We start from the raw sequence: 25,407 nt of genomic DNA on the forward strand, positions 1-25,407 counted from the left end.
CAATTCATCTATTTTCGCCCCTCACTCCTTGATTCAGTTCAAGATAGTGCACAGGGCACATATGTCAGAAGATAAACTAGCACGTATTTTTTCTAATATAAATCCCACCTGCGATAGATGCAACGCTGAAGTTGCTACTCTAACTCATATGCTTTGGTCTTGTTTAAAGCTAAATAATTTTTGGAGAGATGTTTTTAGAATGTTATCAAAAGTCATAGGTGTGGACCTACAACCTAATTCACTTACGGCAATCTTTGGGATCACTCCGAAGGAAGCAGGAAATGTTCCTGCTTCCGCTCAACATGTGATAGCCTTTTCAACTTTACTGGCTAGGAGAGCTATTTTGCTGTATTGGAAGGATCCTAATCCACCCACTGTTTTTTTTTTGGCTCTCCTCCATTATGCCTTGTTTAAGCTTGGAGAAAATTGGAAGTCGGGCGTTTGATACATCTTTCAAATTTGAGCACACCTGGCGACCTTTTATTCAATATTTTCATATGATCTAATTTTTTTCTTTTCTTTTCTATATTTTTAGGTAAACCTTTTTTCTTTTTTTTTCTTCTCCCTCCGTGAAGTTTCAGATTTGACCAGAAGGGTGTTCTCTTCTTTTTTGTAATTTTATCCTCAAATGGACTGCCCAATCCCTTTTATTGTTTTAGGTTAGTTTAGTGGTTTTTTCCTTCTTAAAAATAGAAAATTTCTGGTCTTTTTTTTTGTATGAATTGTCACGAGGAGTTGTGGTTCTCTGTTTATATATACTAGTCTAATATTATATTACACATGATTTTGACAGTGTATATCCCTTTCTTGGTTTGTACTGTTATGGATTCAGCAACAATAAATATATAAGTGAGGCAGGGGTTTTTGTAACAAATAAAACATTTATTAAACACTGAAAAACAAACCCCCAAAAAGTAAACAAACCACTAACGTTACCGGAAATCAGCTGCTATGCGGCAGCTGAAACAGTTCTTAAAGCAATGAAGCTTAAACGGTTCTTAAAGCGATGTTGCAAAAACAGTTCTTCAAAGTAGTATTGCCAAAAGTTCAAAATGCTTACAGTCCATTAAAGGCGATTTAGACGATTTAAATTCTCTTTCACGTCGTGTCGTTGCGGTTCCCAGTCGAACTATACTTTTCCCACGGAGAATTTACGAAGGTGGAAATGAAACGGTTTAAAGACACTGACCTTTCCTTGACAAAACTGTTCCCAATCCTTTCTGCTACCATTTGCAGGGGTTAATATGGGGACAGCCAACGAATTCCTTCCGAATGAGGATCAAACATGGTTGAATCTGTTCCACCGTCGAAATCGACTTTCCTCGATCTTTTAACTCCCAAACTCCGATCTTCACTCTCCACTGATTTTTAACCGGCAGTATTATAAAGAAACTGCCGGCAATGACCTTTTAAACTTTAGGCATTAAATAAAACTCCATCTTTTAACCAAACTGTGTCATAATATTAGACCACACAGTGGCATGGAGTCAAAATGGCAAATCCAGTCACGAACTGCCCCTCCTCACAGGGAGGGGTCCTCCTTTTATACCCTGTAAAAAAACCTGTCACATGACCTCTACTGGTGGGAAAATGACATCACTCCACCATCACAAGACCACTACCTTAAGTCCAGTATAGCTTCAACACCACTGTCACGTGTCACGGGTACGTAACAGTACGTTTATTGTATTATGTATTTGATATAACTTCTTTGATTTTTATCTATTCATATAATTTTTTTTAAATCAATAAAAAAAGATTGAAAATGGAAGATGATGAGAGGCATTGATCGTGTGGATAGTCAGAGGCTTTTCCCAGGGCTGAAATGGCTATCATGAGAGGGCACAGTTTTAAGATGCTTGGAAGAAGGTACAGAGGAGATGTCAGGGATAAGTTTTTTATGCAGAGGGTGGTGAGTGAATGGAATGGGCTGCCGGCAATGGTGGTAGAGGTGGATACAAAAGGGTCTTTTAAGAGACCCTTGGATAGGTACATGGAGCTAAAAAAAAATAGAGGGCAGTGGGTAACCCAAGGTAATTTCTAAAGTAAGTACATGTTCAGCACAGCATTGTGGGCTGAAGGGCCTGTATTATGCTGTAGGTTTTCTATGTCTCTAGCATTACAAATGTCCCGCTTGGTGGCACAATAATATCAGCGCCTTTGTCTACCCTGCTTATAATTTCCTCAAAAAATTGCAGTAGGTTAGGCAGGATTTTCCTTTCAGGAAACCATTCTGGCTTAGGCCTATCTTGTCATGTGCCTCCAGGTACTCTGTAATCTCGACCCTAATAATTGATTCCAACAACTTCCCAACCACTGATGTCAGCCTAACAGGTCCATGCTGAGAAAGATGTCCTCTTGAGTTAATTTTATTTCTCCACATTTAGCCCATACCCCTCTACACCTTCCGTATCCGTGTATCTATCTAATTGACTTTTAAGCATTGTAATTGTTTACCATAATTGTCTACCACTTCTTCAAGCTGCTTGTTCCACTGTCTGTGTGCAAAGGTTGCTCCTCAGGTCCCCTTTAAGCCTTTTGAGTCTCACACTAAGTCTGTGCCCTTTAGTTTTATTTAATTATGTATTTTTATTTAGCGATTACGCCGCGGAATAGGCCCTTCCAGATCAACGCGCATGCTGCCCACAAATCCACCAACTTAATCTTAGCCTAATTACAGAACAATTGCTAATAACCAATTAACGTAGTAACCAGACTGTGGGAGGAAACTGGAGCACCCGGTGGTAACCCACATTCTCACAGGGAGAACATTCAAACTCCGTACGGACAGTGCTGAAATTGAACTCTGAACTCCGTCTGTTCGAGCTGTAATCGTATTGCGCTAACCACTATGCTGCCATGGCAACACTAGTGTGGGATAAAGACATTATCTATCCCATAAAACATAGGAGTAGAATTAGGCCACCTGACCATAAGTCTGTTTTGCCATTCCATCATGGCTGATTTATTATCCCTTTCAATCCTAATTCTTCTCCCTTATCCTTGCAATCTTTGACGCCATGATTCATTCACTTCTGCTTCAAATATACCCAGTGACTTGGCCTCCACAGCCATCTGCACAATGAATTCCACAGATTCACCACGCTCTGGCTAAAGAAATTCCTCCTCATCTCTGTTCTAAAGGGATGCCCCTCTATTCTGAGGCTGTGCCCTCTGGTCCTAGACTCCCCCACTGTAGGAAACATCCTCTCCACATCCACTTGGTCTATACCTATCAATATTTGATAGGTTTCAATTAAATTCCCCCACGTTCTTCTAAACTCCAGAGAGGCCCAGAGCCAGACCCATCAAATGCTCCTCATACGTTAACTCTTTTATTCCTAGGATCATTCTTGTGAACTTTCTCTGGTTCCTCTCCAACATCAGTACATCCTCTCTTAGATGAGGGGCCCAAGACGGCTCACAATACTACAAGTGCAGTCTGACCAATGTCTTATAAAGTCTCCGCAATACATCCTTGCTTTTATATTCTAGACCTCTCGAAATGAATGCTAACATTGCATTTGTCTTCTTTATCACCAACTTTAGGGAATCCTGCACAAGGACTCCCAAGTCCCTTTGCACCTCTGATTTCTGTACTTGGTCCCCATTTAGAAAACAGTCTCTGCCTGTATTCCTTCTACCAAAGTGCATGATAGAGGTGTACAAGATGATAAGAGGCACAGACTGAGAGGAGAGCTAGAGACTTTTCCTGCGGGTGGGGAGCACAATTCCAAGGTGACTGGAGGAAGGTACAGGGAAGGGTATCAGAGTGGCGAGTGTGTGGAATGCCCTGTCAGGGGTGGTGGTAGAGGCAGATACATCAGGGACATTTAAGAGATGCTTAGATCAGCACATGGATGATAGAAAAATGGAGGGCTATGTGGAAGGGAGGTGTTAGATTGATTTTAGGGTAGTTAAAGGGCTGTGTTGTTCTGTGTCTCTCTCAAGAGTTGAAGATTCAGGATTGTTTAATGTCATTTACAGTAGACAAGTGTAAAGAAGAACAAAATAATGAGGGCCAAGCATCAAAATTGTGTGTGTTTTTTAATCAGATGTTTATCGTAGTCTTCCTTGTTGCTTGCAGAACACATTCGTCCAGCTGTCCTTGGCCTTTAAGAATGACAGCTACACCCTGGAGGCAAGGCTGGGGCTGGCGGAGAGAGAGAGAAACTTGGCTGAAGACAACACAGAGAGGGAACTTGAAAACTTCAAATCAGAGCTGAAGGTGAGATCCTCTGTCAGACTCCCACACCGACCCCAGACCCGGGGGGTGAGGGGATGTGGGGGAACAGGCAGTCAGTCGGGTAGCTGTGGTCACATCACCACACAGCCCTTCTCTGGTCAGTCTGCCTCGCTGCCCTGTTGCAGTGAGTGGGACTGGGTAGCCCTACAGCTGGCAGAGCTACCATCTCTCAGAGCCAGAAACCTCTGGAGCTCTCTGTGTGGAGTTTGCATGTTCTCCCTGTGACCACATAGGCTTTATTGGGGTGCTCTTGCTTCCTCCCACATCCCAACAATGTGCAGGCTAAACTACAGCACAGAAACAGGCCCTTGGCCCCATCTAGTCCATGCCAGCCTATTATTCTGCCTGGTCCCTTAGACCTGTACCCGGACCGTAGTCCTCAATACCCCTCCCATCCACTTACCTATCCAAATAACCCTTAAGTGTTGAAATTGAATTTGCATCCACCAGTTCCCCAGCAGCTCGTTCCACACTCTCACCACCCTCTTACTGAAGAAATTCCCTCTCAGGTTCCCCTTAAATATTTTGCCTTTCACCCTTAACCCTTAACCTGAAGGGGCCCATTAGCTAATTTAATTTAAACATCGAAAACAGAACTGTAGAACAAAGTACAGGCCATTTCACCCACAATGTTCTGCTGACCTTTTAACCTACTCCTAGATCAATCTAACTCTCCCCTCCTACATAGTCCTCTGTTTTCTATCATCCACGTGCCTGTCTACGAGTCCCTTAAATGTCACTAATATATCTGTCTCTACCACTACCCCAGGCAGAGTGTTCCACACAATGACCGCTCTCTGTGTAAAAAAACCTGCCTCCAACATCCTGCTATTCTTGCCTCCATTCACCTCAAAGTTATGTGCCTTCGTATTAGCATCTCCATCCTGGGGAGTAAAGTCTCTGGCTTTTCACACGATCTATGCCACTTATCATCTTGTACAGCTTTATCAAGTCACTGCTCATTCTCCTTCACTCCAAAGAGAAAAGCCCTAGCTTGGTCAACATATCTTCATAAGACATGTTCTCCAATCCTGGTAAATTTCCTCAGCACCCTTTCTAAGGATTCCACATCCTATAATGAAGATGACCAGAGCTGAACACAAGTGTGGTCTAACCAGAGTTTTTTTGAGCTGCAACACTACCTCTTGGCTCTGGAACTCAATCCCGTGACTAACGAAGGCCAACGCACCGTACCTGGTCAAGGGAAGGTGAAGTGGTTGCAGGGTGGGATAGAGGGGGTTGGTTGGAAGCCAGACCATGGTGGGGTGCGGCACAGACAATGAATTCTCGTTCTCACTTTCAGTCCTCAACCTCGCTCTGGGTTAACGCTGAACAACGCGAAGCCCAGGAGAGGCTCCTGGAAACCGTGGCTGTCCTCCAGCGCCTGGCCGTCAGGCTTTCGGGGCGGGCTGAGATGGTCGGGGCCGTCCGACAGGTGAGTAGCTCCCAGAGGCCAAGAATATCATCTTCCCAACCTTCCAGCTTCCCACTTCATTATCCTCCCCACCCACACACCTTTCCCTCACCTGGTCTCACCTTTCACCTTCCAGCTTGTCCTCCTTCCCCTCCCCAATCTTCCCTCCCCTTTTCCAGTCCTGGTGAAGGGTCCCAGCCCGAAACATCAACTGTTTGTTCTCCTCCCCAGATGCTGCCTGACTTGTTCACTTCCTCCAGAACTCTGTGTATGGTGCACAAAATAAAGTGGAACAGTTACAGAGAGAGTGCAGTTAAGGCAGACAGCAAGGTGCAAGGTCATAGCGAGGTGGATTATGAAGTCAAGTCCATCTTATTGTATGGGGGAGAACACTGTTAACAATAAAGCCTGGTGGGATGTGCTTTCAGGTTGTTGTATCTTCTGCCCTTTGGGAGGGCAGGAGGAGAGAGAATGTCCAGGGTGGGAGGGGTCTTTGATCACGCTGGCTGCTTTACTGAGGCAGTGAGAGTGTACAGAGTCCATGGAGGGGAGGGAAGGCTTGTTTCTGTGAGGTGCTGAGCTGTGTCCACACTCTCTGCAGTTTCCTGTGGTCACAGACAGAGCAGCAGCCGTACCGAGCGGTGATGCATCCCGATAGGGTGTGTTCACAATGCAGACCTTTCTTCACAAGGTGCTGTGCTGAGCTTTTTAACCTACTCTCAGGTCTAACCCTTCCCTCCCACAGAGCCCTCCATACTACAGTCACCTGCATGCCTGTGTAAGAGTCTCTGAAATGCCTGCTGTGTGCTTTCCGTGTGCTGTAGGAGAAGCGAATGTCCAAGGCCACCGAGGTGATGATGCAGTACGTGGAGAACTTGAAGCGCATGTATGAGAAGGACCACGCCGAGCTCACCGAGTTCAAGAAGTTGGCCAACCAGAACTCGAACCGGAACTACAGTCCATATGGAGACAGCAGCGGTAGGGATACGCGCCATTCCCACGGTGGGCCGGGGAGAGTGACCCGTGGGCAAGGTTGTGAAGGTGGTCGGTTCTGCCCCAACCCACAGGGTGGCTGGGTTACCCACTCTCTGGCAATCCCTAATGGTCGAGGGCACCCCCCATGATGGCCACAAACAACTGTGTACCCTACAGTGATCCTTGTGATGGGTGTAGAGTCATCCCAGTGGTAAAAATCAGCCAAATATCAGTGTTGGTCCTGTCATTATCCCAGTTTGCCCTGTTGTTCCCACTATTCTTCCTGAAGAAGCACGCGCAGAAAGCTGCAGGAACTCAGCAGGTCAGGCAGCATCTAAGGAAAGAAAGAAACAGTTGATGTTTCAGGCTGAGACCCTTTACCAGATTCCTTTTTCTCTTTCTCCCACGGCCCACTCTCCTCTCTTATCAGATCCCTTCTTCTCCAGCCCTTTGCCTTTTCCACCTATCACCTCCCAGCTTCTTACTTCATTTCCCTCTGCCCCCTATCACCTTCTGGCTTGACATCCTCCCCATTCCCCCACGTTCCTACTTTGCTTTTTCCTCCCTGAGAAGGGTCTCAGTCCAAAACGTTGATTAGTTATTCCTCTCCATAGATGCCGCCTGACCTGCTAGGTTCCTCCAGAATTCTGTGTGTGCTGCTCTGGATTTCCAGCATCTGCAGAATCTCCTGTCAATCCTGATGCTCTCTGAATGTCTGTTCCAGGTTCACCCCGCTGTTAACTTTATCATTGTTCAGTTTATCCGAAGTGTTAACTCTGTGTGAGTCACAGTTTTATCACAGCTTTTTTGCTCTCTCCTTAACCCTCTGCCCTGTTGTCTTTTACGGCCCTGCTGTGTGAAACTGACTCCGATCCTCAACCCTGCTCTCCTTTCACTCCCTCACTGATCTCCCATCCACGGCTGCCTGAAGCTACCGCTCTCCACCAGCAGGGGGCAGGATTGACCCACCAGCCCTGACATAAGATGTTTGGCATGTTATGTTGAAATTGTACAAGATATTGGAGAGGCCTAATTTGGAGTATTGTGTACAGTTTTGGTCACCCTACAGGAAAGATGTAAACAAGATTGAAAGAGGGCAGAGAAAATTACAAAGATGTTGCCGGGACTTTAAAAGCTGAGATATAGGGAAAAATTGAATATTCCCTAGAATTATTCTCTTGAATGAAGAAAATTAAGGGGAGATTTGATAGAGGTATACAAAATTATGAGGGGTATTGATAGGGGAATTGCAAGCAGACACTGACCCCTCTGTGACCCCAGCCCCAAACATAAACCCTCTATAACCCTGGCCCCTGACACTGACCTCTTCATGACCCCAGTCCCAGACACTGACTCTGACCTCTGCCCTGCACTGATTTGGGGTTTTTATCTTGGGGATTGTGATGTTTGCCATCACACTGTGGGTGGACCCTGCCTAGAGAGTCAAACAGCTCAGAAACACGCCCTTCAGCCCATCTCACCCATGCTGATCATAACTTCCATCTAAACTAGTTCTGTTTGACTGTGATTGGCCCGTATCCCTCTCAACGTTTCCTATCCATGTACCTGTCCAAGGGTCTTTTAAACATTGTAATTTTCCCCAGCTCAACCATTTCAAGACTGATAGGGTGGTTGTTCACAGTCTAGGGGAGGCTAAAGCTAGAGGGCACAGCTTGAGAGTGTGGGTGGACATGAAGAGCAGGCTGGTGGTTATGTGGAATGATCTGCCTCACACTAATTGTTATGTTATCATGCCGTGCTGTGGTAGTAAGTGATGTGAAGATCAGAAGATGGTGAGGAGAGAATTGTTTGACAGCTTTGTCTAGCAGAGGCCAAAAGGGCGAGTGTGGTTTTCAAGGTCTCGGTGTGAACAGATCGAGAGGTTGAGGGGGTACCTCGTGGCCACACTGTGCTCCGAGAGAACGAAGTTCGAGATAGATATTTATCAGTACATGTCACCATATACAACCCTGAGAGCCATTTTCTTGCTGGCATTCACAGTAGATACAAAGAAACAATGGAATTAATGAAAACTACACACAACAAAGATGGACAAAGAACCAGTGTGCAAAAGACAACACATTGTGCAAATACAAAAAGAAAAACAATAAATAATCATTCATTCTTAAGTATAAATTGTTAAATTGTGCAAATAAATATAAATAATACTGAGAACATATGTTGTACAATCCTTAAAAATGAGTCTGTAGGTTGTGGAATCATTTCCGAGTTGTGAATGAAGTTATCCACACTGCTTCAGGAGCCTCTTATCTCATCCTCCTGCCACCCCACCAAGGACAGGGTTCCCCTTGTCCTCACCTCCCACCCACCTGCCTCCCACATCCAGCACGTAATTCTCCATAACTTCTGCAATCTCCTGCGGGGTCCCACCATCAAGCACATCTTTCCGACCCCTACCCCCCACCCCCACTTTCTGCTTTCCTCAGGGATTGCTCCCTACGCGATTCCCTTCTCCACTCCTCCCTCCCCACTGATTTCACTCCTGGTACTTATCCTTCCAAGCGGAACAAGTGCTGCACCTGCCCCTACACCTCCTCCATCACTACTATTCAGGGCCCCAAACAGCCCTTCCAGGTGAGCTGACATTTCACCTGTAAGGCTGTATCCAGTGCTCCCGATGTGACTTGCTGTACATCGGTGAGACCCGGCATAGATTGGGAGATTACTCCATCTGCCAGAAAAAGCGGAATCTCCCAGAAGCCACCCATTTCAATTCTACTTCCCATCCCCATTCCAATATGTTAATCCATGGTTCCCTCTACTGTCGTGATGAGGCCACACTCAGGTTGGAGGAGCAACACCTTATATTCCATCTGGGTAGCCTCCAACCTGAAGACATAAACATCGGTTTCTCAAACTTTCAGTAATTCCCTCCCCCCTGCTGCCTTCACCATTCACCATTCCTGTTGCCCTCTCTCATCTTACTTCCTTAGATAGATGATTGGGAAGCTTTTAAAAACCTACAAAAAGCAACTAGAAGAATCATTAAGAGGGAAAGATGAAATATGAAAGCAAGCTAACAAACTATATCAAGGAAGACAGAAAAAAATTTTCAAGTAAATAAAAAATAAAAGAGAGATTAAAGTGGATACAGGACCACTAGAAAATGAGGCCAGAGAAATAATAACGGGGAACAAGGAGATGACAGATGAACTAAATGAGTATTTTGCATCAGACTTCACTGTGGAAGACACTAGCAGTGTGCCAGATGTTGAAGGGTATGAGGGAAGAGAAGCGAGTGCAGTTACTATTACAAGGTAGAATGTGTTCAAAAAGCTGAAAGACCCAAGGGGACATAGGTCACCCGGACCAGTAGGGTTCTGAAAGAGGTAATGGTAAAGGTTGAGGAGGCATTAGCAATGATCTTTCAAGAATCATTGGACTGTGGCATGATTCCAGAGGACTGGAAAATTACAATAGTCACTCTGCTATTTAAGAAAGGAGGGAGGCAACAGAAAGGAAATTATAGACTAGTTAGCCTGACCTCAGTGGCTGGGAAGATGTTGGAGTCAATTGTTAAGGATGAGGTTATGGAGTACTTGGTGACACAGGACAAGACAGGACAAAGTCAGCATGGTTTCCTTAAGGGAAAATCCTGCCTGATGAATCTGTTAGAATCCTTTGAGGAGATTACAAATAGGATAGATAAAGGGGATGCAGTGAATGTTATGTATTTGGACTTTCAGGAGACCTTTAACAAGGTGCCACACATGAGGCTGCTTACCTAGTTAAGAGCCCAGGGGATTATGGGAAAATTACTAACATGGTTAGAGCATTGGCTGATTGGTAGGAGGCAGCGAGTAGGAATAAAAGGATCCTTTTCTGGTTGGCTGCCAGTGACTAGTGATGTTCCATGGGGGTCGGTGTTGGGGCCACTTCTTTTTATGCTGTAGATAAATGATTTAGATGATGGAATAGATGGCTTTATTGCCAAGTTTGCAGATGATATGAAGATTGGTGGAGGGGCAGGTAGTGTTGAGGAAACAGATAGGCTGCAGAAGGACTTTGACAGATTAGGAGAATGGACAAGGAAGTGGCAAATGAAATATAATGTTGGAAAATTCATGGTCATGCATTTTTGGTGATAGAAATAAATGTGCAGATTATTTTCAAAATGGGGAGAAAATGCAAAAGTCTGAGATGCAGAGGGACTTGGGAGTCCTTGTGAAGAACACCCTAAAGGTTAACTTGCAGGTTGAGTCAGTGGTGAGGAAGGCAAATGCAATGTTAACATTCATTTCAAGAGGTCTGGAATACAAAAGCAAGGATGTGATGCTGAGGCTTTATAAGGCACAGGTGAGGCCTCACCCAGAGTATTGTGTACAGTTTTGGGCTCCTCGTCTAAGAAAAGATGTGCTGACATTGGAGAGGAGGTTCACAAGGATGATTCTGGGAATGAAAGGGTTTTGCGAGGAACTTTTGATGGCTTTGAGTCTGTACTCAATGGAATTCAGAAGGATGAAGGGGGATCTCATTGAAACGTTTTGAATGTTGAAAGCCATAGACAGAGTAGATGTGGAAAGGATGTTCCCCATGGTGGGAGAGTCTAGGACATGAGGGCACAGCCTCAGAATAGAGGGGTGTCCAGTTAAAACAGAGATACAGAAACATTTCTTTAGCCAGAGGGAGGTGAATTTGTGGAATTTGTTACCACAGGCAGCTGTGGAGGCCAGGTCATTGGATGTAGTTAGGGGAGAGCTTGATAGGCTCTTGATTGGCCCTGGCTTCAAATGTTACAAGGAGAAGGTCAGGGAGTGAGGAGAAGGAGGGTAAACAAGGATCAGCCATGATTGAATGGTAGAGCAGACTCGATGGGCCAAATGTCCTAATTCTACTCCTATGTCTTATGGTCTTATGTTTCCCCGTGTCCATAGATGTTGCATGGCCTGCTGAATTCCTCTAGCATTTTGTGCGTGTTGTTTTCAATTTCCAACATCTGCAGAATTTCTCCTGTTCGTGTATTTATCATTGCTTTTAACTAACATCTTTTTTGCCTTTCATTTTCATGTTTTTATAATTTTTTATTTGTACTTTTATACCATTGTAAAGCACTTGGCACTACGTTGTCTGTATGGAAAGTGCTCGGTAAATAAGTTGTTATTATTACCTTTTGTTTCAGATGATGGCGTTCCTCGGACAGCCCGCTCCATGTCCCTCACTCTTGGGAAGGTAAGGGCCAGCGATAGGAATCTAAATGCTTTTCGAGCCTGTCACTGTTTCACCGACCAATTAAACAGGCAGACCTAGCTCTGCAGCTGCCAAACCTTAAGACATAAGAGCAGAATGAGGCCATTCAGCCCATCGGGTCTGCTCCACCATTCCATCATGGCTGGTTTATTACCCATTCTCCAGCTTTCTTTCCGTAGCCTTTGTCACCCTTACTAATCAAGAACCTATCAGCCTCTACCTTACCGTGAGTGCCACAGTAACAGCTAGCACAATGCCTTTGCAGCGCGGGGTGTCAGAGTTCAGAGTTCAATTCTAATGTAACCTGTAAGGAATCTGTACAGCCTCCCCACAGTCCAATGACATAGCGGTTAGTAGGTTGATCAGTCATTGTGAATTGTCCTGTGATTAGGCTAGGGTGGGTTGTTGAGCTGTGGAGTTCAAAGAGCCAGAAACACCTGTTTCACACTGTATCTCAATTAATAAATGCCCAATTAATATACCGATGACCTGGCCTCCATAGTCGTCTGTGGCAATGAACTCTACAGATTCACTACCCTCTGGCTAGAGAAATTCCTCCTTATCTCTGTTCTAAATGAGCATCCCTCTATTTCAAAGCTGTCTCTGGTCCTGGACTCCCCCACTATGGGAAACATCCTCTCTATATCCAATCTATATAGGTCTTTCAATATTCGATAGGTTTTAACGAGATCCCCTCCCATTCCTCTAAACCCCAAACGAGTATAGGCCCAGAGCCATCAAAAGCTCCTCATACATTAACCCTTTTATTCCTGGGATAATTCTCATAAACCTCCTCTGAACCCTCTCCAGTGCCAGCACATCCTTTCTAAGATAAGGGGCTCAAAACTGCTCACAATACTCTAAATGAGGCCTCACCAGTGCTTTATAAAGTCTCAACATTACATCCTTGCTTTTATATTCTAGTCCTCTCAAAACAGATGCTAACCTCGCATTTGCCTTCTAAATCCTGCACATTTGAATTTTCAAACTTTGAGTTTTGAATTTCCTCCGTATTTAGAAATCAGTCTATGACTTTATCCCCTCTGGCAAGCTGCCTCCAGACCTATATGGCGTCTCAGCGAATGAATTCTCCTAGCTTCATGCACAGGGCTCAATATTATTATCAACTGTGTGGTTGATACAGAGGGGGTGTAATTGCTTGTGGGTTTTGTGGTTTCTCACTTTGCCAGATTTTCACTGGGAAAGGTCTCCTCCACCAAACACTGGGCTTTACGTCAACTTGAATCTCAGTGATGTATGCTGAACCGCTCAGTTGCATTCTGATCCAAGGTTCTTTTGGAAATCAGGAAAGAGACACTAAACTTGTTGCTTCATGATCATTTTATTAAGTGTTGATCGAACATAGAGAAATTGAAACAGACAGTGGACAAAAGGAGGTAGGTGCAAAAGGATCTAAGAAAATGGTGTCCAGTGTGGAGCGGTTTTTTATACCCATAGATATGGAAAATTCCATAAACATGGAGAGGAGAGTTAACCAATGATTCAAATAATGCAGAACATAGAAGCTTCCAGAGCTTTCCAGAATTATACTTGACAAGGTCCCTCATGAGAGTTTCATCCATAAAGTCATGAGGCATGGGATTAGCAGAACCTTGGCTGTTTGGATAAAAAATTGGCTTAAAGGAAGAAAGCAGAGGGTAGTTGTGGAAGGAAAGTATTCTGCCTGGAGGTCGGTGACTAGGGGAGTGTCACAGGGCTCTGTCTTGGGAACCCTGCTGTTTGTGATTTTTATAAATGACCTGGATGTAGAGGTGGAAGGATGGGTGAGTAAGTTTGCGGATGACACAAAGATTGGAGGAGTTGTGGGTGGAGCTGTACGTTGTTGAAGGTTACAAGAGGATATAGACAGGATGCAGAGTTGGGCAGAAAAATGGCAGATGGAGTTCAATCCGGACAAGTGTGAGGTGATGCATTTTGGAAGGACAAACCAGAAGACTGAGTACAGGATTAATGGTCAGTTACTTAAGAGTGTGGATGAACAAAGGGACCTTGGGGTTCAAATCCATACATCCCTCAAGGTTGCTGCACAGGTTGATAGGGTAGTTAAGAAGGCCTATGTGATGCTAGGCTTCATTAACAGGGGGATTGAGTTCAAGAGTAGAGAGGTCATGTTGCAACTCTACAAATCTCTGGTGAGACTACACTTAGAGTATTGTGTTCAATTCTGGTCACCTCATTATAGGAAGGATGTAGAAGCTATGGAGAGGGTGCAGAGGAGATTTACCAGGATGTTGCCTGGTTTGGAGAACAAGTCATATGAAGCAAGGTTAGCAGAGCTGGGACTTTTCTCTTTGGAGCGTAGAAGAATGAGAGGGGACTTGATAGAGGCCTACAAGATTATGAGAGGCATAGATAGGGTGGATAGTCAGTACCTGTTTCCCAGGGCACCAATAACAAACACCAGAGGGCATATGTACAAAATTAAGAGAGGAAAGTTTAGGGGAGACATCAGGGGTAAATTTTTTTACACAGAGGATTGTGAGTGCCTGGAATGACTTGCCAGGGACGATGGTGGAGGCTAAAACATTAGGGGTATTTAAGAGCCTCTTGGACAGGCACATGGATGAAAGAAAAATGGAGGGTTAAGTGGTAGTGTGGGTTTAGTACTTTTTTTAAGGATTATATGGGTCGGCACAACATGGAGGGCTGAAGGGCCTGTACTGTCCTGTCGTGTTCTATGGTATGACCTGTAGGGGGCAACACTAAATTTGTTGTGACCACTAGGAATCAGATACTTGTACATATGTAATTACATTAAATACATGAATAATTAATTGTTAAATTGTAAAGAAAGTAACAATTGAACAGTCTAATCTAAAAATTAAACAATGGGATCCAACAGTGGTGTTGTGTTTTGTTCCGCAGAGTGTGCCACGCCGGAGAGTTAGTGTGGCGGTGCTACCGAAGTTTATCAACTTTCCGGGGCAGCCGGGCAGCTCCTCCGCCGTTTCCACCATTGCTCCTGTGGTAGGAGACCAACTTATCTGTAAAACTGATGTGTTAAAATGCAGAAAAATTCTGGGGGATATTTCTGTTCTGTAAAACAGAGACTGCAGTTGCTGGAAATCCAGAGCAACACACACAAAATGCTGGAGGAACTCAGCAGGTCAGGCAGCATAGGTTCATAAGACATTGGAACAGAATTAGACCATTGGGCCCATCAAGTCTTCTCCGTTATTTTATCATGGCTGATCCATTTCCCTTTTAACCCCAACCTCCTGTCTTTTCCTCATAACTTTTCATGCCCTGATTCAAGAACCTATCAACTTCCACTCTAAGTACACCCAATGACTTGGTCACCCAACGAATTCCACAGGTTCACCAGCCTCTGGCGAAAGAAATTCCTCTTCATCTCCATTCTAAATGGACATCCCCCTTTTCTGAGGTTGTGCCCTCTGGTCCAAGACTCTCCCTCCACAAGAAACATCTCCATATCTACTCTATCAAGGCCTTTCAACATTTGATAGGACTCAATGAGATCCCAACCACCTCATTTTTTCTAAATGCACATCCTTTTTCAGATAAGAGGCACAAAACTGTTCACACTACTCTAAGTGAGGCCTCACCTGTACTTTATAAAGTCTCAACTTTACATCCTTGCTTTTATATTCCAGTCCTCTCAAAATGAATGCTAACATTGCATTTGCCCTCCTCACCACAGATTCAATCTGCAAATTAACTTTTAGGGAATTCTACATGAGGATTCCCAAATTCCTCTACACCTGGGATTTTTGAATTGTCTCCCAGTTTAGAAAATAGTCTTTCTACCTTTTATTTCTTCCACCAAAGCGCATGGCCATACATTTCCCGACACTTCTTTGCCCATTCTCCTATTCTGTCTGAATGCTTCTGCAGCTTCTCTGCCTCCTTAACACTTTCTGCCCCTCCACTCTCACAATATCATCTGCAAACCTGGCAACAAAGCCATCAATTCTGTCATCCAAATCATTGACATATAATGTAAAAAGAACTGGTTCCACTGTCGACCCCTGATTGCAGCCAGTCAGAAAAGTATCACTTTATACCCATTTGTAGTCTCTTGCCAGTCAGCCACTGCTTTATCCATCCTGGAGCCTTTCCTGTAATACCATGGACTTGTAACTTGTTAAGCAGCCTCATGTGTGGCAACTTGTCAAAGGCCTTCTGAAAATTCAAGTACACAACATCCACTGACTCGCCTTTGCCTATCCTGCCTGTGTTTTCCTTATGATATCAGTGAAACATACAGTACATATGGAGCTGAATGATTTGTCACATCTACATCAAAACTTTGAGTGAAATGTGTCATTTGTGTCAAAGCAAATCAGGAGGGATTTTGCTGGGCAGCCTGCAAGAGTTGCTATGGTCCCAGCCCTGACTGACCTAACGTGCCGACAGCTTACTAACCTGAACCAATACGTCAGCAGACTGTGGGAGGAATCTGGATTGCCAGAGGAAACCAACATGGTGATGGGGGGAATGTATGAACTGCGAGGGTCCGGATGCAGAGCGAGAGGTCTGATGCAGGAATGCATTTAATGAACTGCATGTGTGCCCTCTGCTCAAGAAGCCTGTACTGCATTAGCACCCATTTCACAGTGGTTTCCCAACTTCCAACACCCCCAGCAGCCCTATGATTCACTCAGCAAATTGCTTCTGCTTCTAAAAAGCTGAAAAACCACAACTGCGGGAATTCTGAAACATGAACAGAAACTGCTGGAAACCCCCAACACGTCAGGCAGTGTTTGTGCTGAGAAGACCAGGAGAAGGAAAGAGGGGGGGGAACAGAATTGGAGGGAGAGAAAGAGAGAAGAAGCAAATGAGGACAAGAGAGAGAGGGGTGAGAGAGGAAAGAGGGGGGAGGAGAGAAAGGGTGAGAGGGCACAGAGGGAGGGAGAGTGAGTGTGTGAAGGAGAAAGAGAGGGAGAGAGGAAGAAAGAGAGAGAGAAAGAGAAAAGGGAGTGGACGAATGAGACAGAGAGAGGGAAAGAGGTGATTGAAGGAGGGAGAGAGGGAAGGAGGAGTGTTAGTTAGCTTTTTATTTTATTTAGAAGTACCACATGGTAGTGGACTCTTCCAACCACCCAATTCCACCCATGTGACTCACTAGCCCACAATAACGCAAGAAACAGTCAGAGTATGAACTGAGAAAATGTTGTTGAAATGAAGTATTGAGAAAAGAATTGGAGACAAGGATTTGATGAACTCTGCACTGAAGGGTAGTTGCAGAAAATAAAAACGTAGGTTCAGGGTGAAAGGAGAGGGTTTTAAAAGGGGAAATGAGGGGTAAGGGTTTTTACATGGAGAGAGAAACTCTGTACCAGAGGAGGTGGTGGAATCGGATGGCCACTGTGTTTAACAGATATTTAGACACTTCAGTGGTCAAGGGAGTAGATGGATATGTCCTAATCTGGGCAAATAGGATTGGTGTTGATGAACTGGAAGGTCAGCAAAGGCACGATGGGCCAAACGGCCAGCTTCCGTGTTGTATGACTCCATGACAGGTGGGAGACGGTCTTGACACAAGTCACAAATTCAAGTTTGTTCATTGTCATTTTAAACATCCCATGTATAGAACCAAACAGACAACGTTCCCTCAGACTAGGGTGCACCACACAGTACATATAACTCACATACAACCATACCCACGTATACTGCCAAACAGACAACGTTCCTACGGACCAGGGTGCACCACACAGTACATATAACTCACACACAACCATACAGACGTATACCACCAAACAGACAATGTTCCCCCGGACCAGGGTGCACAACACAGTACATATAACTCACACGCAACCATACCCATGTATACTGCCAAACAGACAACGTTCCCCCAGACCAGGGTGCACAACACAGTACATATAACTCACACACAAGCATACCCATGAATACTGCCAAACAGACAACGTTCCTATGGACCAGGGTGCACAACACAGTACATATAACTCACACGCAACCATACCCATGTATACTGCCAAACAGACAACGTTCCCCCGGACCAGGGTGCACAACACAGTACATATAACTCACACGCAACCATACCCATGTATACTGCCAAACAGACAACGTTCCCCCAGACCAGGGTGCACAACACAGTACATATAACTCACACACAAGCATACCCATGTATACTGCCAAACAGACAACGTTCCCCCAGACCAGGGTGCACAACACAGTACATATAACTCACACACAAGCATACCCATGTATACTGCCAAACAGACAACGTTCCTACGGACCAGGGTGCACCACACAGTACATATAACTCACACACAAGCGTACACACGTATACAACCAAACAGACAACGTTCCCTCAGACCAGGGTGCACAACACAGTACATATAACTCACATACAACCATACCCATGTATACCACCAAACAGACAACGTTCCCTCAGACCAGGGTGCACCACACAGTACATATAACTCACACACAACCGTACACACATATACCACCAAACAAAACAGCGTTCCCTCAGACCAGGGTGAACCACACAGTACATATAACTCACACACAACCATACACACGTATACAACCAAACAGACAACGTTCCCCTGGACCAGGGTGCACAACACAGTACATATAGCTCACTTATAACCATACACACGTATACAACCAAACAGACTACGTTCCCCCGGACCAGGGTGCACCACACAATACATATAACACACTTACAACCGTACACACGTATACCACCAACGAAACAACGTTCCCTCAGACCAGGGTGCACCACACAGTACATATAACTCACACATAACCAAACACATGTATACAACCAAACAGACAACGTTCCTACGGACCAGCGTGCACCACACAGTACATATAACTCACACACAACCATACCCATGTATACTGCCAAACAGACAACGTTCCCTCAGACCAGGGTGAACCACACAGTACATATAACTCACACACAACCATACACACGTATACAACCAAACAGACAATGTTCCCCTGGACCAGGGTGCACAACACAGTACATATAACTCACACACAACCATACACACGTATACCACCAAATGAAACAACGTTCCCTCAGACCAGGGTGAACCACACAGTAAATATAACTCACACACAACCATACACACGTATACATCCAAACAGACAATGTTCCCCTGGACCAGGGTGCACCACACAGTACATATAACTCACACACAACCATACACACGTATACAACCAAACAGACAATGTTCCCCCGGACCAGGGTGCACCACACAGTACATGTAACTCACTTACAACCATACACACGTATACAACCAAACAGACAACGTTCCCCCGGACCAGGGTGCACCACACAGTACATATAACTCACATACAACCATACACACGTATACTGCCAAACAGACAACGTTCCCTCAGTCCAGGGTGCACAACACAGTACATATAACTCACACACAACCATACCCATGTATACAACCAAACAGACAACGTTCCCCCGGACCAGGGTGCACCACACAGTACATATAACTCACATACAACCATACACACGTATACAACCAAACAGACAATTTCCCCTCAGACCAGGGTGAACCACACAGTACATATAACTCACATACAAGCATACACACGTATACCACCAAACAGACAATGTTCCCTCAGACCAGGGTACACAACACAGTACATATAACTCACACACAACCATAACCACGTACACAACCAAACAGACAACGTTCCCCCGGACCAGGGTGCACCACACAGTACATATAACTCACACACAACTGTACACAAGTATACAACCAAACAGACAACGTTCCCTCAGACCAGGGTGAACCACACAGTACATATAACTCACACACAACCATACACATGTATACAACCAAACAGATAACGTTCCCCCAGACCAGGGGGCACCACACAGTATATGTAACTCACCTACAACCATACACACGAATACCACCAAAAGAAACAACGTTCCTACGGAACAGGGTGCACCACACAGTACATATAACTCACATACAACCATACACACGTATACCACCAAACAGACAAGGTTCCCTCAGACCAGGGTGAACCACACAGTACATATAACTCACATACAACCATACACACGTATACCACCAAACAGACAACGTTCCCTCAGACTGGGGTGCACCACACAGTACATATAACTCACACATAACCATACCCATGTATACAACCAAACAGACAGCGTTCCCTCAGACCAGGGTGCACCACACAGTACATATAACTCACACACAACCATACACATGTATACTGCCAAACAGACAACGTTCCCCCAGACCAGGGTGCATAGCACAGTACATATAACTCACTTACAACCGTACACATGTATACCACCAAACAGACAACGTTCCCCCGGACCAGGGTGCACCACACGGTACATATAACTCACACACAACCATACACAACTATGAACCAAACACACAATGTTCCCCTGGACCAGGGTGCACCACACTGTACATATAACTCACTTACAACCGTACACATGTATACTGCCAAACAGACAACGTTCCCCCGGACCAGGGTGCACCACACAGTACATATAACTCACACACAACCATACACACGTATACAACCAAACAGACAACGTTCCCCTGGACCAGGGTGCACCACACAGTACATATAACTCACACACAACCATACACAAGTATACAACCAAACAGACAACGTTCCCCTGGACCAGGGTGCACCACACAGTACATATAACTCACACACAACCATACACACGTATACAACCAAACAGACAATGTTCCCTCAGACCAGGGTGCACAACACAGTACATATAACTCACTTACAACCGTACACACATATACTGCCCAACAGACAACGTTCCCCCGGATCAGGGTGCACCACACAGTACATGTAACTCACTTACAACCATACACACGTATACAACCAAACAGACAATGTTCCCCCGGACCAGGGTGCACCACACAGTACATATAACTCACACACAACCATACACACGTATACTGCCAAACAGACAACGTTCCCCCAGACCAGGGTGCACCACACAGTACATATAACTCACACACAACCATACACACGTATACAACCAAACAGACAATGTTCCCCCGGACCAGGGTGCACCACACAGTACATATAACTCACACACAACCATACACAAGTATACAACCAAACAGACAACGTTCCCCTGGACCAGGGTGCACCACACAGTACATATAACTCACACACAACCATACACACGTATACAACCAAACAGACAATGTTCCCTCAGACCAGGGTGCACAACACAGTACATATAACTCACTTACAACCGTACACACATATACTGCCCAACAGACAACGTTCCCCCGGATCAGGGTGCACCACACAGTACATGTAACTCACTTACAACCATACACACGTATACAACCAAACAGACAACGTTCCCCCGGACCAGGGTGCACCACACAGTACATATAACTCACATACAACCATACACACGTATACTGCCAAACAGACAACGTTCCCTCAGTCCAGGGTGCACAACACAGTACATATAACTCACACACAACCATACCCATGTATACAACCAAACAGACAACGTTCCCCCGGACCAGGGTGCACCACACAGTACATATAACTCACATACAACCATACACACGTATACAACCAAACAGACAATTTCCCCTCAGACCAGGGTGAACCACACAGTACATATAACTCACATACAAGCATACACACGTATACCACCAAACAGACAACGTTCCCTCAGACCAGGGTACACAACACAGTACATATAACTCACACACAACCATACCCACGTACACAACCAAACAGACAACGTTCCCCCGGACCAGGGTGCACCACACAGTACATATAACTCACACACAACTGAACACATGTATACAACCAAACAGACAACGTTCCCTCAGACCAGGGTGAACCACACAGTACATATAACTCACACACAACCATACACATGTATACAACCAAACAGATAACGTTCCCCCAGACCAGGGGGCACCACACAGTATATGTAACTCACCTACAACCGTACACACGAATACCACCAAACGAAACAACGTTCCTATGGAACAGGGTGCACCACACAGTACATATAACTCACATACAACCATACACACGTTTACCACCAAACAGACAACGTTCCCTCAGACCAGGGTGAACCACACAGTACATATAACTCACATACAACCATACACACGTATACCACCAAACAGACAACGTTCCCTCAGACTGGGGTGCACCACACAGTACATATAACTCACACATAACCATACCCATGTATACAACCAAACAGACAGCGTTCCCTCAGACCAGGGTGCACCACACAGTACATATAACTCACACACAACCGTACACATGTATACTGCCAAACAGACAACGTTCCCCCAGAACAGGGTGCATAGCACAGTACATATAACTCACTTACAACCGTACACATGTATACCACCAAACAGACAACGTTCCCCCGGACCAGGGTGCACCACACGGTACATATAACTCACACACAACCATACACAACTATAAACCAAACACACAACGTTCCCCTGGACCAGGGTGCACCACACTGTACATATAACTCACTTACAACCATACACATGTATACTGCCAAACAGACAACGTTCCCCCGGACCAGGGTGCACCACACAGTACTTATAACTCACACACAACCATACACACGTATACTGCCAAACAGACAACGTTCCCCCAGACCAGGGTGCACCACACAGTACATATAACTCACACACAACCATACACAACTATAAACCAAACAGACAAAGTTCCCCTGGACCAGGGTGCATAGCACAGTACATATAACTCACTTACAACCGTACACGTATACCACCAAACAGACAAAGTTTCCCCGGAACAGGGTGCACCACACTGTACATAAAACTCACTTACAACCGTACACACGTACACTGCCAAACAGACAACGTTCCCCCGGACCAGGGTGCACCACACAGTACTTATAACTCACACACAACCATACATACGTGTACAACCAAACAGACAACGTTCCTACGGACCAGGGTGTACCACACAGTACATATAACTCACACACAACCATACACACGTATACTGCCAAACAGACAACGTTCCCCCAGACCAGGGTGCACAACACAGTACATATAACTCACACACAACCGTACACACATATACAACCAAACAAAACAGCGTTCCCTCAGACCAGGGTGCACCACACAGTACATATAACTCACACACAACCATACATACGTATACAACCAAACAGACAACGTTCCCTCAGACCAGGGTGCACAACACAGTACATGTAACTCACTTACAACCGTACACACATATACTGCCAAAATAAACAACATTCCTGCGGACCAGGGTGCACCACACAGTAGATATAACTCACACACTACCATACACACGTATACTGCCAAACAGACAACGTTCCCGCAGTCCAGGGTGCACAACACAGTACATATAACTCACACACAACCATACCCATGTATACAACCAAACAGACAACGTTCCCTCAGACCAGGGTGCACCACACAGTACATATAACTCACTTACAACCGTACACACGTATAGAACCAAACAGACAATTTCCCCTCAGACCAGGGTGAATCACACAGTACATATAACTCACATACAACCATACACACGTATACCACCAAACAGACAACGTTCCCCTGGACCAGGGTGCACAACACAGTACATATAACTCACTTACAACCATACACACGTATACAACCAAACAGACAACGTTCCCTCAGACCTGTGTGAACCACACAGTACATATAACTCACACACAACCATACACACGTGTACCACCAAACAAAACAACGTTCCCTCAGACCAGGGTGCACCACACAGTACATATAACTCACACAAAACCATACACACGTATACCACCAAACGAAACAAATTTCCCTCAGACTGGGGTGCACCACACAGTACATATAACTCACACACAACCATACACACGTATACAACCAAACAGACAATGTTCCCTCAGACCAGGGTGAACCACACAGTACATATAACTCACACACAACCATACACACGTATACCACCAAACGAAACAAATTTCCCTCAGACTGGGGTGCACCACACAGTACATATAACTCACACACAACCATACACACGTATACAACCAAACAGACAACGTTCCCTCAGACCAGTGTGCACCACACAGTACATATAACTCACACACAACCATACACACGTATACAACCAAATAGACAACGTTCCCCTGGACCAGGGTGCACAACACAGTACATATAACTCACACACAACCATACACACGTATACCACCAAACGAAACAACGTTCACTCAGACCAGGGTGTACCACACAGTACATATAACTCACACACAACCATACACACGTATACCACCAAACAGACAATTTCCCCTGGACCAGGGTGCACCACACAGTACATATAACTCACACACAACCATACACAAGTATACAACCAAACAGACAATGTTCCCCTGGACCAGGGTGCACCACACAGTACATATAACTCACACACAACCATACACACGTATACAACCAAACAGACAATGTTCCCTCAGACCAGGGTGCACCACACAGTACTTATAACTCACACACAACCATACATACGTATACAACCAAACAGACAACGTTCCCTCAGACCAGGGTGCACAACACAGTACATGTAACTCACTTACAACTGTACACACGTATACTGCCAAAATAAACAACATTCCCCCGGACCAGGGTGCACCACACAGTACATATAACTCACACACTACCATACACACGTATACTGCCAAACAGACAACGTTCCCGCAGTCCAGGGTGCACAACACAGTACATATAACTCACACACAACCATACCCATGTATACAACCAAACAGACAACGTTCCTACGGACCAGGATGCACCACACAGTACATATAACTCACACACAACCATACCCATGTATACAACCAAACAGACAACGTTCCCCCAGACCAGGGTGCACCACACATTACATATAATTCACACACAACGATACAGACGTATACCACCAAACGAAACAACGTTCCTACGGATCAGGGTGCACAACACAGTACATATAACTCACACACAAGCATACCCATGTATACTGCCAAACAGACTACGTTCCTACGGACCAGGGTGCACCACACAGTACATATAACTCACACACAACCATACACACGTATACTGCCAAACAGACAACGTTCCCCCAGACCAGGGTGCACCACACAGTACATATAACTCACACACAACCGTACACAACTATAAACCAAACAGACAACGTTCCCTCAGACCAGGGTGCATAGCACAGTACATATAACTAACTTACAACCGTACGCACGTATACCAGCAAACGAAACAATGTTCCCTCAGACCAGGGTGCACCACACAGTACATATAACTCACACACAACCACACCCATGTATACAACCAAACAGACAACGTTCCCTCAGACCAGGGTACACAACACCGTACATATAACTCACACACAACCATACCCACGTATACAACCAAACAGACAACGTTCCTACGGACCAGGGTGCACCACACAGTACATATAACTCACACACAACCGTACACATGTATACTGCCCAACAGACAACGTTCCCTCAGACCAGGGTGAACCACACAGTACATATAACTCACATACA

The 25,407-nt window shown here is 45.1% G+C and overlaps 1 protein-coding gene across 1 annotated transcript in view; it reads left to right on the plus strand.

Moving 5' to 3' along the window:
- Positions 1–25,407, plus strand: part of mrvi1 (murine retrovirus integration site 1 homolog) — a 619,638-nt gene that overhangs the window by 487,740 nt on the left and 106,491 nt on the right. The window contains exons 35-39 of the mRNA XM_059976243.1: positions 4,088–4,228; positions 5,550–5,681; positions 6,485–6,638; positions 11,776–11,825; positions 14,730–14,831. Of these exons, the coding sequence (XP_059832226.1) occupies positions 4,088–4,228; positions 5,550–5,681; positions 6,485–6,638; positions 11,776–11,825; positions 14,730–14,831 (579 nt within the window). The remainder of the gene's footprint in view (positions 1–4,087; positions 4,229–5,549; positions 5,682–6,484; positions 6,639–11,775; positions 11,826–14,729; positions 14,832–25,407) is intronic.

Source organism: Hypanus sabinus, chromosome 7, assembly GCF_030144855.1.
Source record: "Hypanus sabinus isolate sHypSab1 chromosome 7, sHypSab1.hap1, whole genome shotgun sequence".
Classification (NCBI taxonomy): Eukaryota; Metazoa; Chordata; class Chondrichthyes; order Myliobatiformes; family Dasyatidae; genus Hypanus; species Hypanus sabinus.